Below are 17585 nucleotides of genomic sequence, written 5' to 3' on the forward strand. Positions count from 1 at the left end.
ACTGCTAATGCTAAAGAGAGACCTAAGAAAATCGGAAAGACTTTGGCTAAAATCAGGATCACAAGAGCACAGAATCACCTGGAGACAAAAATTAAAAATCTACAAAAATCAGACCAAAGAAAAACGCAAAAACTTCTATGCCCTCAAAATCGGCGACATCTCAACCAACAGTAGCAACCTTTTTAAGCTGGTAAATGATCTATACAATATAGAAACATTTATCGACACACCCGAAGAGTCCAATCTAACTGCAAACAGCATGGCGGATTTCTTCATCTCCAAAATACAAAAACTAAGATCCTCCCTCACTGACCCAACCAAGCCCCACTGGTGTTACCCCATTCTACTAGACTCAGATGACTCCAGAGCCAACCTATTCTGGAATACATTCTCACCCATAGACTGGCAAACTTTTAGTAAACACTACAATAAGTATGCCAATTCTTACTGCAGACTAGATACCTGTCCCCCTAATATCATGAAATCAGCACCAGTCAATTTTAAGGCCAAAATGCTGATTTGGATCAACTCTACTATCCTCTGGGAAGTTCCCAGTAGAACAAGGGCACATTATGATTACACCAATTAAGAAAAATACTAAAGAGCCATCTAACACTGCATCCAACTTCAGAACTATCGCCAATATCCCCCTGACTACCAAAATAGCAGAAGGAATAGTAAACACCAAACTCAACACATACTTAGAAAAACACAATATCTTACATGACAATCAATCCGGTTTCCGGTCAGGTCACAGTACTGAAACAATTTTAGCTTCTCTGCTTGATTACCTTCATCAACTATTCAGCCAAGGCTCAAGCGCTCTAATATTGCAACTCGATCTGAGTAGCGCATTTGACTTGGTTGACCACGCCACTCTACTAGACTGTATAACATCTATTGGAATCTCAGGTCATGTTCTCAATTGGTTCCACGAATTCTTGACAACAAGAACCTACAAGGTGTTCAAGGACGACACTACCTCTTACAGCTGGGACAACCCTTGTGAGGTCCCACAAGGCTCCCCCTTGTCCCCCACCCTATTTAACATCTACCTTGCCTCCCTAGGAAACCTCCTGCAGAGTTTAAAGCTCAATTTCTTCATCTACGCAGACGACATCACCATAATCCCATAATCATTCCGCTCTCTTACCTTACCTCAGAGCTTCTAAACTCACTATCTTTCACCCTAAATCAGATCGAACTTTGGATGACAGCGTTTAGACTAAAGCTAAACACAGAAAAAACTAAATTCTTCTTAGTATCCCCAAACGACAAAATCAAGGAAACTGCGCTGCATGTCAATGGTCTAGACTACTGTATTGAGCAATCCTTAAAAATACTAGGAGTCACCTTAGACAAGTATCTCACACTGGAGAAACACACTGACCTAGTGTTTAAGAAAAGTATCTCGGTGCTCTGGAAACTCCACACCATTAAAAAATACTTTGACGACACCTCCTTTCGTCTGCTGGTCCAAGCTTTTATTCTTAGTGTCCTGGACTACTGTAACATCATTTATTTAGGCGCCTTCAAGAAAATCACCAAGAAGCTGAGATTGGTCCAAAATACTGCCATCCGCCTTATCTTTGGCCTGAAGAAATGGGAACACATATCCCCTTTCTACCACAAGTTGCACTGGCTGCCATTCGAATCCAGAGTCCTATTTAAGTTCTCTTGCATCTGCTACAAAACCGTATCTGGTAGGTCACCAGACTATCTTTACCCCCACTTCAACCTGAACTATAATAATAAGAGCTCCCGCAGAATAACTATGTTCACTTTTCCCTCACTGAAATCGTGTCATCTTAAAAGATTCCTCGAACGATCCTTCTCTTTTCAAGCGGACAAACTAAATTCATGGCTCACCCAAAGTATACTTGACGCCTCTTCATACCTCCACTTTAGAAAAAAGCTCAAAACTCTACTTTTCAATGGACCAAATCCTTAATGCTCCCCACTTCCGCCTTAACGTTCCCCTTCTCCACATTAGAACATAAGAAACGCCTTCACCGGATCAGACCGAGGTCCATCCAGTCCGGTGCTCCGCATATGCGGCGGCCCATTTAGGTACTCCTTTCTGGAGACCCGACTTTACCATATCCCTCAATATGATATGCCAGAAGGTGTGCATCCAGCCTGCGCTTGAATCCCAGTACAGTAGTCTCCGCCACAACCTCCTCCGGGAGTGCGTTCCAGGCACCCACCACTCGCTGTGTGAAACAGAACTTCCTGACATTTGTCCTGAACCTGCTGCCACTCAGTTTCAGGCTATGAAAACAGATCAAAAACTCTTCTTTGCAACAGATCAAATCCTTAACTCTCCCCTCCCCCTCCTCAACGCTTCCCACCTCTTCCTTTACTTTTTCCCCCTCCTCCCCCCTACCCTTCCAAGATTGTTGTTCCCCCTTCTCATAAATCCAATTGTATTCTCTTACAGTACATACTGTATGTGCTTTGTATTAGCCCTTCCCTCACCTAAATTGTCAATGTAAACTAGTTTTGACCTTTTGATTACCTTGCTATGTTCTTCTTTTTTCAATCGCTCTGTATGTAATTCATCTATTTGTTGTGAACCGCCTAGAACTCCCTGGGTATGGCGGTATACAAAAAAAATAAATTTAATTAAATTTAATTAAATTAAGTACCTGGTAAAACCCCAAATAGTAACAAGATTTCATGCTACTGATCCCAGGGCAAGCAGTGGCTTCCCCATATCTGTCTCAATAGCAGACTATGGACTAACTCCAGCAACCTGTTCAAACCTTTTTTAAAACCAGATATGCTAACCACTGTTTCCAGATCCTCTGGAAATTAGTACCACAGCTTAACTCTTTGTTGAGTAAAAAAATATATTTCCTGCTGTTTGTTTTAAAAAGTATTTCCATGTAACTTCATTATCCTCCCCCCTTTATAAAGCTGCGGTAGCAGCTGCCACGCAGCAAACGCTCCGACATCCATTAAATCCCATCCTATATGTTCCTCCCCAAATGTTTCTTTTTATTTTTTTTAAATTAAAGACTGTAGTCCATCCTATTTACCCTTTTTGTATTAGTTTGTATTAGAACTTATATGATTTGTATGTAATGTCATATTTTGTTCACCCTTTTTTTTTATTTTTATGCATTGGAAAATTGTTATACGCATTGAAATATATGATACTGCGTAGATAACAAATCTTATTAAACTTGAAACTTGATTAAATCCCTATGAAGTAGAAGGGAGTACCAATGTTGTCTGGGTCACCGAAGAGCTATGAGTATCATGGTGCCTGACTCCTGCTTGAGTATGAAAAGAGTTTTCAGGATGAGAGGAGTGGGAGGGAACACAGAGGAACAGTTGTGTTCAATCCAGAAGAAACGCATCTGCTTCCAGGCGGTGAGGACAGTAAAGCCTGGAGCAGAAGTGGGGCAATTTGTGGTTGTGGGGAGCTGCAAATAAGTCCACCTGAGGAGTGCCCCATTGTGCAAAGATGGACTGAAGAGTTTGTTGAATTGAGTGTCCATTTGTGAGGCTGGAGAATCCTGCTGAGGTTGTCTGCCAAGGAATTCTGTTCGCCCTGTATGTAGACTGCTCTCAGAAAAAAGCTGCGGGTAGTCACCCAAAGCCAAATTTTTTGAGCCTCTTGACAAAGGGGAAGAGAGCCTGTGCCTCCTTGCTTGTTGATGTAGTACATCGCTACTTGGATTGTCCATGCAAAGGAGAACTTGGTCGGTCAGGAGATGTTGAAAAGCTTTTAGTGCATAATATATCACTGAGCTCCAGCAAATTGATGTGAAATTTGCGTTCTTTGGAAGTCCAATAACCCCGGATCTGAAGGCCGCTCATGTGCGCTTCCTAGGCGTAGGTAGAAGCATCCGTCGTGAGTACCTGGTGATGCAGAGGAAGATGGAAAAGAAGACCTCTTGATAGATTGAAGGAGGTCATCCACCAAAGGAGCGACTGCAGAAGATTTGAGGTTACAAAGATATGCTGCGAGAGATCTGTCGCCTGACACCACTGAGAAGCTAGGGCCCACTGAGGAATGTGAAGATGCAATCTGGCTAGTGGGGTAACATGGACCGTGGAGGCCATGTGGCCTAGGAGAACTATCATGCGTCTCGCAGAGTGTTTGTAGCTGAAACATCTGTTGACAGAGATAAAGCAAGGCAGCTAGGTGATCTGGTGAAAGAAACGCCCTCATGAGAGTGGTATTCAGAATAGCCCCGATGAACTGAAGGCGTTGAGTTGGTTAGAGGTTAGACTTTGGGAAATTGATTTCAAAGACCAAGATTTGAAGGAAAGAAATGGTGTAAGTCATCGCCAGGGTCACTTCCTCAGACGATGAAGCCTTGCTCAACCAGTCATCCAAATAAGGAAACACCTGAAGACTCTGGGATCGGAGGGTTGCTGCCACTATAATGAAGCACTTTGTGAAGACTTGGAGAAGATGCCAGGCCGAACGGAAGTACTTTGTACTGGTAGTGACGATGACTGATTTGAAAGTGAATGTATTTTCTGGAAGCCGGATAAACTGGTATATGCGTGTAGGCTTCCTTGATGTCCAGAGAGCATAGCCATTCGTTTTGAGCCAATAGGGGATAAAGGAGGGAAAGAGAAAGAGCATTCGAAACTTCTCTTTGACAAGATATTTGTTGAGAGCTCGGAGATCTAGGATGGGTCGCAGTGCTCCTGTCTTTTTGGGAATCAAGAAGTATCAGGAGTAAAATCCTTGGTCATGTTGAGAGGAAGGAACTTCCTCGGTGGCATTGAGAAGAAGGAGGGATTGAACCTCCTGGAATAGAAGAGAGGACTGTCTGATTTAAAGCAGATTCTTTTGGAGGATGGGTCCGCTGGAAGGATGTGAAAATGAAGAATATACCCTTGACGAATGATGTTGAGGACCCAAAGATCCGATGTAATGAGCTCCCCCATGGGCTGAGGCAGAGAACATAGCAGAGGAATGCTGGCTATGCTCTAAAGGAGCATGTCAAAAAGGCTGTGCAAATGTTTGAGGAGCAGCTGGTTGTTTAGGTTGTTGAAGTGGCTGTTGTCGCTGTCTACAAGGCTGGGGAGGTCCTTGAGGAGTAGGCTTGGCAGTATATCTGCATTGGCAAGAAGAAGCAGGCGTAAAAGGCCACGCAGGTGGAGTCTTCTTTTGGGGCTTAACCAGCACATCCTAACTGGTTTCATGAGCGGACAGCTTTTGGGTGACAGTGGAGCCTCCAAAGAGCTCATAACCAAGGCATGGAGCAAGGGCCCGACAGTCTTGGTGGTTAACATCAAGGTCTGAACCATGTAACCATGCCAGACGTCTCATCGCCACCGACATAGCTGCTGTTCGAGATGAGGGTTTGAAAGTGTCATAAACAGATCTCACCATGTACTTTCAAAGTTGCAAAGAGTTAGAGGCCAGAGATTTAAATTTGTTGGTTTTACGTGAAGGTACATATTGCTGAAATAATGAAATTTGTTTAAGAAGATACTTCATGTAACAGGAAAAGAAAAAGGTATTGGATGCTCTGTTTGCCAACACTGAGTTTTGGTACAGACGTCTACCAAATTTGTCCATTGTCCTACCTTCTCTACCAGGAGGAAGGGACACATACACACTCGCCCCAGAGGATTTCTTCAAAGTGGATTCAACACGAGAGACTCATGGGGCAATTGAGGCTTATCAAAGTCCAATATAAAGAGATTCCAAACGTTTAGTAGCCACTGGCACAGAGAGAGTAGTGTCAAAGTTTTTATAGAAAGTTTCCCTTAGAATGGCATGGAGTGGAAGTTACATTGAAGCAAGGACTCCGGTGGCAAAGGGAAATCCCGAATGGATCTCTGGTGCAGAATGGCGGCAGCAAAGCTCTCTCCTTCCCCAGCAAGGCTCTCTCCTCTCTTCCTTGGCCAGGCAAAAGCGGCGGTAGCGAATGCAATTCACAACTCTGCTGCTACTCCGGGCGTCTTCTCTCCATTCGGCCACCCAAGCGGAAATATGAAGTTTTCACTGAGGGCAGACCGTAGTGGAGAGAAGACACAAGGAGTAGTCGCAGGAGTGGATCGCTACCGCCACCGGACTCTCTTTGGGAAAGGTGCGGTGTGGTGGGGGCTTAGGAGTGCCATAAAAAAATTAAAAAAAGTTGATAGATGGAGGGAGAGGAGAGATGGGGAGAAGATAGATGGGACAAATGAACTTGGTGGAGGGGGAAGATCATGGAGAGGGGAGATGGGGAAGGATAGAAGAAATAAGGATCTAAAAACAGGAGAGGGAGAGAGATGGTGAACAATAGGATTTAAGAAGGGAAGGAACAGAAAGGGAGAGAAGTTGGACACAAGGGATGGTGTGGAGGGGGGATAGAGATACAGGATAGGAGGGTAGTTGGGAAGAGAAAGGGAGACATGGTGGACCCTGGGGTAGTGGGGAAGGAGAGAGAGATGAAGGATGAAAGGGTTATTCAGAAAAGGTGAATCTGTGGATGAAGACGAAAAAAAGGAAAGATACCAGACCTCCGGGGGAGGGAAGGGAAATGGAAGGGGAGGACAGAGATGGCAGATGGATGGTTAGCATGGAGAAAGAAGGAGATCTTGGCAAGCAAGTTATCAGAAGACAACCAGAACCAGGGACTGATAAGATCTGAATAATGATCAGACAAGGTAGAAAAAAATAATTTTATTTTCTATTTTGTGGTGTTAGACCACAAACGTGAGCTAGGATTTAAGAGAGAGAGGAAGTGTCTTTTTTGTTTGTTTATTTTCTTTACACCACAGCTCCAGTGTGGGTAGGAGAGGGCAAAGTGGGTGAAGAGGCTATATAAGGAGTGAAGGGGCTATAAAATAAATCCACCAGGATATTTGAAAAAAACATCCACTTGGGCAGGAAAATCCAATCGAATAATTGATTCAATAGGCTGAATCAAATCGAATTTTTCCCCCCTGATTCGGGCAGCACTAGTGCTGACTCCTAAGGTGGACCTATGATTTCTTCCCAATGTACATCACTTCGCATTTGACTACATTAAATTCCATTTACCAGATAGATGCCCAGTCACTAATTTGCTAAGGTTTTCCTGCAACACACCCCGCATGTGTTTCTCAATAACTTTACATAATTTCGTGTCTGATATCAATCAAAGACAGAAAATGAGGTATGAAAAGAAATTCGCCTACCTTATCACCACAAAGTAAACAAATCTTCAACTTCATATTTCGGAGTTGTATCATCTTTACTATGTGGAGCCCCACCAGCTGTTATCCTCATGCTAGCGATTTGCTGCTTTTAATAGATAATAAATAACTGAAGTCCCGAGAACCTGACTCAACAGGTCCTTTTCCACAGCTACAGAACAGCAGGAAAGCTTTAGGAAATCTCAAGCCTTCAGTTTTTATTAACTTTTTTTTTTTAAGTCACCCCAGTTTTGGGATTGCAATTAACTCTAAACCCACCCACCTTTTTACCTTCAGGATCTCGTAGGCGGTAGCGACCTGCAGGAACTTGCTGTGCGCGCTCTCCTGCGTCTCTCCGTCGGCGTCCGGCGGCTCCCTGGGCCGGTAGCGGTCCGGGTGGTACTTGCGGGCCAGCTGCCGGTAGGCGCGCGCTATCTCCGCTTTGCTGGCCTCGCGGCTCACGCCAAGCACGTCGTAGCAGACTCGCCTGCCGCAGTACAGCCCCTCGGTGAGCGCCGCCGTCGGGGACACCAGAGCCAGCAAGAAGAGCAGAGCCCCGCACAGCTGCACCGACGTCATGGCCGCCGTCCCCAACCACGGGTCGTCAGCGACTACCCGTCCAAAGGCGGCGGGAAGCCATGGCCAGTGCCCCGGGCCTGGGGGGGAAAGACCGGGAGCGGGGGCCGGACAGATGCCGGAAGGGGAAGGCGGCGATGGAGGATGCAGTTCTGTTTGCGCCGCAAGACGACAGCCCCGCCCCGTACACGTAGCATTGCTTGGAGGAAAAAGCGTGCTGGAAATTATGCGGCTTTAAAGCGCGCAACTGCAATTGAGCTTGTGGCTATGGCAGCCCTTGTCCTGAGAAATTAGAATCTGGCGCGGAGGTTCTTGAAGGCGGGGGAGCTCTTCTGTTGGAACCATACGCGCCAACTACAATCTGCCCCAGCTACCTCCTTGCCTCTCCCCTTGTAAGCACACATCGAAGATACACACAATCCTTAGTGCCCCCAGTGCCTCCTTCCCATGTCCCCCCCCCTGCCCTCCAGACTTTATCCCACCCCCGAAGCCAGCCAGCCTGCCTGCCTCCCTCCCTGCTGCGCCAAAACCAGCCTGCTTGCCTGCCTACTTCCTTTCCTCCCTGCCCCGCAAAAAAAAAAAAAATAAGCCTCCCCCCGTACTGAAGCATATTACACATCCAGATTTTGGTATACAGTACTTACTTTCTTGTGCAGTATTCAAGTTTCAATTATGTTAAAGCTGTGTGAAGATGATTTCAAGAAATGTGCCTTTTAAAGGAATTTGGTCCATTTGATTGCATTATGAAAGCATAAATCTGCTGCTGGCCAGTCTGTATCCACCTTTGCTCCTGTTGTTTCTCTAGTGCTTGCCAGAAACTTTATCTTTGCACTTTGAAAGTACAGTATTTCTATTCTGCAGAATAGACGATTGCATGGTAGAAAGAAGTGGCACACCTGAAAAATGCCTATTTTTGCTTGCTTCTCTTTTCCAAGGCTTTACTTTTTTTTAAAAAGCTTTTTTCTAATTAAATAGTACTGTAAAAATTCTGTACAGTATGCCAACTCTGCCTGATATGGGGTTCTAGCTAAGTATCAAAGCACTGACAAAAGCTATTCATTATTTTTCTGTATACAATTTACTAAATAAAAAACTCTTGTCTTAGTTCACCGCTGCTGCTTACCTCCCTGCTGCTAATCACGGCCCAGAAGCCTTCTTCCCGACATCAATTCTGATGTCTGAGAGGATGTTCTGGGCCAGCCAGGCAGCGACTGGCTGGCCCAGAATGTCCTCTCCAACCAGTGGCGTACCTAGGGGGGGGGGGGGGGGGCGGGCTGCCCCGGGTGTCAGCTCATTAGGGGTGCTCGAGCCTTGGAGTCATGGCCCGGGAACTTTCCTGCTATGGCCCGACTCCAAGGCTTCCGCGAGTCCCCGAAGTGATCCTGCCTGAGCCCTCTCTCTTAACTTCCATTCCCCCACGGCCACACCCCCCGTCGCCGTCGGAGTTTGGTCAGCAACTTCCGGTTTCCGGCTGGGTGGAAGCAAGAAAGGGAGCCCGAGCCACGTGGGACACTGCAATTAAGGCAGGAACTGAGGGTGAGTATCGCTGGGCTGCTTGGCGGTGGTTTTATTGTTATTTTTTTTTTTCTGCCCGAATCAATTTTTTAAAAACCCCAAAATCGGCCTCCCGAATCATCAACTGACCCTCCCCCCTAAAGCAGGATCGGCAACTTCCTCTTGCTAGCCGGCTCCTGCTTTAGAGGGCGAGGGGGGAGGGTCAGTTGGGAATTGCTGCAATGTCCTGCTTCCCCTCTGGCTTCCTGACCCGTACCTAATTGCATTAGACAGTGGGTGTAGGCCTTCAGGGGGGGACAGACCTTCGGGTGGGGGGGTACAATCCTTTGGGGAGGGTGCAGGCCTTCAGGGGTGGGGTTTAGGCCTTCAGCGGGGGACAGACCTTCGGGTGGGGGTACAATCCTTCGGGGAGGGTGTAGGCCTTCAGGGGTGGGGTGTAGGCCTTCAGAGGGGGACAGACCTTCGGGTGGGAGGTAAAGTCCTTCGGGGGGGTGCAGGCCTTCAGGGGTGGGGTGTAGCCCTTCGGAGGGGGGACAGACCTTCGGGGGAGGGGGGTCCTGGTGTAAAATTACACAGAGGGAGAGAGGGAAGGGGGGGGGGTTCAAAGATACGTGCATATGCCAGACTTTGGGGGTTAGAAATAATGGGTCTAAAAACAGAGGAGTGGGAGAGAGATGGTGCATAATGGGATTTAGGGAGGGAAGGAACAGAAAGGGAGAGAACTTGGAAACAGGGGATGGTGTGGAGAGGGGATAGAGATACTGGATAGGAGGATAGTTGGGAACAGAAAGGGAGAGATGGTGGATCCTGGGGTGGTGGGGAGTTGATAAAAGGTGAATCTGTGGATGGAGACAAAAAAAAAGGAAAGATGCCAGATCTCCGGGATAGGAAGGGAAACGGAAGGGGAGGATAGAGATGGCAGACGGATGGTTAGCACGGAGAAAGGAGACCCTGGCATGCAAGACAACAAGAGCCTGGGACCAACAAGATTTGAATATTGACCAGAGAACAAAAGGTAGAAAAAATAATTTTATTTTCTGTTTTGTGATTAAAATATGTTAGATTTGAAAAGTGTACATGAGACAGCTTGAAATGGGAACTTTTCTATTTTTGTGAATGGCAAGGCTGAGTTCAGTTAAAATATATGCTTTATAAGAAAATATAATAATGTGTTTTATAAAGTTTATAAGCATTGCTGGCATACTCGGTGAGGTGTTCCTAGTGTTGGTAGTGGTGGTAGCATGTCAGTGTGTTGAGAGGAAGAGGTAGTCTGGGAAATTCTGCTGAGCAAACTCTGGGCTCATTTCCACCCCCAGTTAGTCCAGTCCACTCCACTCAACTGGTTCACACACTGAGCGGGTCTTTGGGTGTTATTTCTGGGTAGTTGTTTTAGAATCTCTTCCAGTGGTTTGTCAGTATCTCCTTCTGGTACAAGGAAGGAAACTTTGTTAACCTTAGCATTGACCTTCAGAATATGTTTGTAACAGCGCTGCTTGTGTGGCATTAGGCTATGTAGTGATCGAAAGAAAAAACAGACCTTTGCACATTTTTGCACTATATGGTGGATGTATGAGGAGATTCATTTCCTGCACAGTTAAGTCCGTGTGAAGTTACCTTGTGCTGTATTTGACATCTAGCAAGGTCTCTGTTTGGAAGGAAAGATCTAAGCTTAAAAATGAAGTGGCCAGAAGTTATGTTAAAAGTATATAGTAGATAGATGGTTTTAAGAAAGGTTTGGACAAATTCCTGGAGGAAAAGTCCATTGTCTGTTATTAAGACATGGGGGAAGCATCTGCTTGCCCTGGATTAGTAGCATGGAATGTTGCTACTCTTTGGGTTTTCACCAAGTACTAGTGACCTGGATTGGCTACTAGTGCTGCCCGATTCACGATTCGAATCGGTTTACCGATTCAAATCAGGTGAATGACGAGTTCGGACTATTTCACGCCGCCGGACTCTTCCCATCTAATGTAACTTCCGGTTTTGCGAAACAGTAAATTACATCGGAAGAAACGAAAGGAGTGGGAGAGTCAAGCGGCGAGCGAGCGGACCTCGTGCAGCAGACCTCGGCACTCAGCAGCAACAAATACTAGTTTTAGCTGGCTCTTTCCCCGCATTTCTCCTCTCTTCCCCACGATTTAATATCCAGTTCAGGCAGTAAGTAAATACATCGGCAGGGGGGGTCTGGTAAGTCTTGGGGGCTGGGGATGGAAAGTGAGAATCAGTTCTGTAGGCTATCAGAAATTTGCTTAATTATCTACTCACACAGAAAAGCAGTAAAGTCAATAGGTTCTCTGAGTGGGAACAACCTGTTTGATCTTGTATTCTTGTGATTGACCAATTGTTTATCACTGTTTAATTTATCACCTTGATTAATTTGAGCACACCTGAGGTGTCTTATGATGGTGTGCACTGCAGGCAGAGGGTGATTAACCTGTGCCTTATTGTGTAAAGCGCTGGAGAATTCTCTCCTCTCGCTTACCTCTCACGCTGAGGACACCCTGCTTCAGTATAATCATTTATATCAGGGGTGCCCACACTTTTTGGGCTTGCGAGCTACTTTTAAAATGACCAAGTCAAAATGATCTACCAACAATAAAATTTAAAAAAAACACAACGCACACTGTACGCATAGAAAATGTTAATTATCATTCCTATTCCAGGGTTTTTCAAAGAGGTCAAAGCAGATGACTCTATGCACTATCACCTCAGTAATAACCATACAAAAATAGGCAAATATACCCCCCTCCCTTTTTACTAAACCACGATAGCAGTTTTTAGAGCGCAGGGAGCTGCGCTGAATGCCCAGCGCTGCTCTCGACGCTCATAGGCTCCCTGCGCTAAAAAACTCTATTGTGGTTTAGTAAAAGGGGACCTTAGTGTAAAATATAGACAGCAGATATAAATTCAGACACATTTTAATCACTAAATTTAAAATAAAATCATTTTTCCTACCTTGTCTGGTGATTTCATGAGTCTCTGGTTGCACTTTCTTCTTCTGACTGTGCATCCAATCTTTCTTCCCTTCTTTTAGCCTGTATGCTTCCTCTCCTCCAGACCTCGTTCCCTCCCCCAACTTTTCCTTCCTCTCTCCCTGCCCTTTCTTTCTCCCTGCCTCCCTTTCTTTTTTTTAGAAATAGACGGCAGATAAGGGCCCACGGCCCATCTAGTCTGCCCACCTTAATGTCCCTCCCCTACCTTTGGGATCTCTTCACAGGGCAAAGGTAGGGGAGGGACATTAAGGTGGGCAGACTAGATGGGCCGTGGGCCCTTATCTGCCGTCTATTTCTATGTTTCTATGTTTCTCTTCTTTCCTTCTGTCTCCCTGCCTGCCCTTTTTCTTTCTTTCTCCCTGCCCTCCCCCAAGCCATTGCCATCGGGGACCAGGACCCAAAACCGCCACCAATAACAGGCCCGAAAGCCGACGCCGCCCCAAGCTCTCCTTGCTTCGGCCGACCAGCATTCCTCTCCCCGACGTCAATTCTGCCGTCGGGGAGAGAAAGGCCGATTGACCCAAGATCACGATCAACCTATTGGGGGAAATGCTGCCGGGTCCTGCCTTCGCGGAAACAGAAAGTAGGCAGGACCCGGCAGCAAGAAGAGCAAATGCTTCACTAACCTATCTCCCGCCTTAGCCCATAGCGAACGCTTGCTTCAGGGCTCTCAACATGTGCGTGCCGGCTTCCCTTCTCCCCCCCCCGACATAACTTCCGGTTTCGGAGGGAAGAGAAGGGAAGCCGGCACGCACACGTTAGAGCCACAGAGCATAAATTCGCTACGGGCTGAAATCTCCAAGCCGTTTTTTTTTAATGTTCAGTAGCGGCGGCAGCAGCAGCAGCAGATGACAGCTGGGCGGATCGCCCAGCTAAAAGGCCCTAGAGAGAACACTGGAGAGGAAGGCTGATCAGCCCGGTAGATCAGGATGGCAACACAAGTCAATCACGGAGCCCGGGATGGGCTCCGCGATCGACTCGCGTTGCCTTCCTGAGCTACTGGTCGATCGCGATCGACGTGTTGGGCACCCCTGATTTATATGATTTATCTTATAAACATTATTATGTGGTCTTTTCCTCAAGTGCTGAGACATCAGGTTGTTCCCACTTGGAGAACCTATTGACTTTTACTGCTTTTCTGTGTGGCTTTAACATTTTTGCTATTCAGTATACCTAAACTATTATTCAGTAGAAAAAACTTGGTTTGTTCAATCAAATCCTGTGTGGACACTGGACTTCTATGAGTGAATGTTCTGCTTGATTGAACAAACTAAATTTTTTCTACTGAATAATAGTCTAGGTACAATGAAAGTAAATAGCAAAAATGTTTGAGTAGATAATTAAGGAAATCTTTTTCATATTGCTTGCTTATGGACTGGGAAAAAAGACTGTTCAAGCAAATGTCTCCAGAACTGCTTTAATGGAAAAATGTGATTTTTTTTTTAAGTACTTTGTGAAATTTATTGTTGTTGTGAAATTTATTGTTGTACTTTGTTTAAACTTAAAAAGCGGTGTCATTAACAGTGAATCGAATTGAAAAATTGATTCAACAGGGTGAATCTGTCTTCCCCATCCCCAAGCAAAGCTGTCTGGCTCTCAGCACACCCCTCCCCCACAGCAGGCCCCTTTCCCTCCTCCTCCAGTTCCTCCCTGACTGTGTCTCCATGGCCCCCTTCTGTCTCCCCTCCCCCAAGCAAAGCTGTCTGCCTCCCAACACACCCCTCCCCCCAAAGCAGCCTTCTTTCCCTCTCCAGTTCCTCCCTGACTGTCTCTAGTCCCTTGCTGCCCCCTTCCCGCGGTCCCGACAAACGTGCAGACTCTAGCAGCAGCTGCAGCACTCTAAACACGCTGCTTCGCGGCCTTCTACTGCCCTAATTTGCTCTGCCATGTCGGGCAGAGCAAATCAGGACAGTAGAAGGTCACGAAGTAGCATGTTTAGAGTGCTGCGGCTGCTGGAAGTTGCTGCCCGACGCCCGGTTCCTTTGGCCTGACCATTGAGGCCCCTCCCTCCTCCTCCTCCCCCCCCCGTCATGGTTCCCCATGTCCCAGCTCTCTCAGTGAGTGAAGGTGGCTGCCGCTGTTGGCCCAGCGCCCGCAGCCGCGCCATCATGGTATTCCAGAATCGAGAGGCGGAAGGAGGAGAGGAGCGCGAGCGGAGCCGCAGCGCTCACAGGACCGAGCGCTTGAGAAGGAGACGGCTGGAGTTCGCAGAGGATCTACCTCCTTTGGCGGTGAGTGACAGCGAGGGAGGAGTTACTCCATGTTCTGGCCTGCCTCCGTGTTCGAAAATCAAATTTGGCACGGAGGCACACTTCACGGCACCAGGAATCACGGAGTTTCAAGAGCGCATGTGCGCTCTAGGGTTTTATTATTATTGATTGGGATTGAATGTTATAATAGTCTAAAGTGCTCTTTATTGAATTAATCAATGAACTGCACATTAATGTTATTATTGTAATGCGGCAGTAATTTGCAGGTGTATTGATTATAACATTTTATTTAATTTATTTATACTGTTCTCCCCGGGAAGCTCAGAACAGTTTACATGAATTTATTCAGGTACTGTGATATTTTTTGTGCGGTATTTTGCGGTAGAGCTGTGGCTCTACTTACATAATTTCCCCTTGGCATGCTCTTGTTACTCTGTTTCTAAAAAACAAAACAAAACAAAAAAATCCCTCCTCTTAAGACCCTACTGACCCAGCCAATTACAGCCCTTTTGCTAATCTCCCTTTCTTTTAAAAGTATTAGAAAAGATTGTTTATTTTTATTTGTTTCTTGATAAGTCACTCGTTCTTCACCCATACCAAGCTGGTTTAAAGAAACACCATAGCACTAAAACCCTTCCAGTACCCATGATACTATTAGAACCTCCCTAGACCAGCAATTCTCAGTTGTGGTTGTTTTCTTAGATTTAACTTCTGTCTTTGATCTTGTTGATCACAATCTTCTTCTACAACAGTTACAATCTATCAGTATCTCAGGCACCGTGCTTCAGTAGTGCTGTAGTTATCTTACTAATGGAAGATTAGTTTTTTGCCTTCGATAATCTAGGATTCCATACTCTAGGTGTTCAATCCCTTCCTGCAATCCGGGAGTTGCAGAAATCCAAACACTTTTCTGAGCATGTGCTCCTCCTACCTTAGAGAGTGAGGCAGAGCCCCCTACAATTCAGTCCCAAATCCAAGCAACCATACCTGAACCAATCCATGACTAATAAGGAGGCATGGGGGAACCTCCCGTGCAACATAAACAATTTCTGATAGGATCAGCTCTTTAGAATGTAAAAAACAAGTAATAAGCAAGCAAAAGGCAACATAGAAAAGACATTGAGGAACAATGTAAAACTAATCTGTGGTGTGCAACGAGCACCCACATGAAACAGCCATCAGTAAGATGCATACTCACAGAAGTGCGAACTGCCCCTAGGATCTGTCGACTTTCTAGAAGATTCTGAAGCTTGTAAGAAGAATAACAGAGGCAGAAAGAAATGCAGTCGATTCTGAAACAACTGAGCTTGCACAGAGAAGACAGGTTATATGGAATCCTACTGGGACTAACAGAAAGCACAGTTACTTACCGTAACAGGTGTTATCCAGGGACAGCAGGCAGATATTCTTAACGCATGGGTGACGTCACTGACGGAGCCCCGGTACGGACACTTTTAACTAGAAAGTTCTAGTTGGCCGCATGCGCGAGTGCCTTCCCGCCCGACGGAGGAGTGCGTGGTCCCCAGTTAAGGTAAGCCAGCTAAGAAGCCAACCCGGGGAGGAGGGTGGGACGTAAGAATATCTGCCTGCTGTTCCTGGATAACACCTGTTACGGTAAGTAACTGTGCTTTATCCCAGGACAAGCAGGCAGCATATTCTTAACGCATGGGTGACCTCTAAGCAAACAGAGAGGGAGGAAGGATGGTTGGCCATTAGGAAAATAAATTTTGTAACACAGATTGGCCGAAGTGTCCATCCCGTCTGGAGAAGGTATCCAGACAGTAGTGAGTAGTGAACGTGTGAACTGAGGACCAAGTGGCAGCCTTGCAGATTTCCTCGATGGGCGTGGAACGGAGGAAAGCCACAGAAGCAGCCATAGCTCTGACCCTGTGGGCCGTGACAGCACCTTCCAGTGAGAGACCGGCCCGAGCATAACAGAACGCAATGCAGGCAGCAAGCCAGTTAGAAAGCGTCCGTTTAGAGACAGGGCGACCTAGATGGTTAGGGTCGAAGGACAAAAAGAGCTGAGGGGACGAGCGGTGAGCCCTGGTACGGTCAAGGTAGTATGCAAGGGCACGCTTACAGTCCAGCGTGTGTAACGCCTGTTCCCCAGGATGAGAATGGGGCTTAGGGAAAAAGACAGGCAACACAATGGATTAGTTGAGGTGGAAGTCTGAGACCACCTTGGGAAGGAATTTAGGATGGGTTCGCAGAACCACTTTGTCATGGTGAAAAACAGTGAAAGGTGGGTCGGCAACTAGTGCATGCAGCTCACTAACCCTCCTAGCAGAGGTGATGGCAATGAGGAAAAGCGCCTTCCACGTCAGAAATTTGAGTGAAGTAGTGGCAAGAGGCTCAAACGGAGGTTTCATGAGGGCTGATAAAACCACATTCAGGTCCCAGACGATTGGAGGAGGCTTCAGAGGTGGTTTGACATTGAAGAGGCCTCTCATGAACCGGGAAACCAGGGGATGAGCCGTAAGCGGTTTTCCGAGGATAGGCTCATGAAACGCAGTGATGGCACTGAGGTGGACTCTGAGGTAGACTTGAGGCCAGCGTCGGACAGAGAGAGCAAATAGTCCAGTACAGTTTCCACCGCCAGCGAGGTGGGATCGTGGTGATGCAGTAGACACCAAGAGGAGAACCTGGTTCACTTCTGATGGTAACATTGGAGGGTGGCCGGTTTCCTGGAGGCATCCAAAATGCGACGGACAGGCTGAGACAGATTCTCTGGAGAGGTCAGCCCGAGAGAAACCAAGCTGTCAGGTGGAGCGAGGACAGATTGGGATGTAGTAGAGACTGATGCTGCTGTGTAAGTAGAGTAGGAAACACAGGAAGAGGAATGGGCTCCCTGGAGTTGAGCTGGAGCAGGAGGGAGAACCAGTGTTGGCGAGGCCACCGAGGGGCGATGAGAATCATGGTGGCTCTGTCCCTGCGGAGTTTGAATAACGTCCGCAACATCAGAGGCAGTGGAGGGAAGGCATAGAGGAACCGATCCGTCCAGTCGAGCAGGAATGCATTCGGGGCCAGACGATGAGGAGAGAAGAGTCTGGAGCAGAACTGGGGCAGCTGATGGTTGTGAGGAGCTGCAAAGAGGTCCACCTGAGGAGTGCCCCAGCGAGCAAAGATGGAGCGGAGTGTGGGAGGATCCAGA

The 17585-nt window shown here is 46.8% G+C and overlaps 1 protein-coding gene across 1 annotated transcript in view; it reads right to left on the minus strand.

Annotated features, from left to right (window-relative positions):
* The window catches only part of DNAJC25 (DnaJ heat shock protein family (Hsp40) member C25), a 42671-nt gene extending 34596 nt beyond the window's left edge, over positions 1–8075 (minus strand). The window contains exon 1 of the mRNA XM_033926331.1: positions 7429–8075. Within this exon, the coding sequence (XP_033782222.1) occupies positions 7429–7716 (288 nt within the window). The 5' untranslated portion in view covers positions 7717–8075. The remainder of the gene's footprint in view (positions 1–7428) is intronic.
* Positions 8076–17585: the final 9510 nt, after the last annotated feature.

The sequence above is a fragment of the Geotrypetes seraphini genome, chromosome 1 (genome assembly GCF_902459505.1).
Source record: "Geotrypetes seraphini chromosome 1, aGeoSer1.1, whole genome shotgun sequence".
NCBI lineage: Eukaryota > Metazoa > Chordata > Amphibia > Gymnophiona > Dermophiidae > Geotrypetes > Geotrypetes seraphini.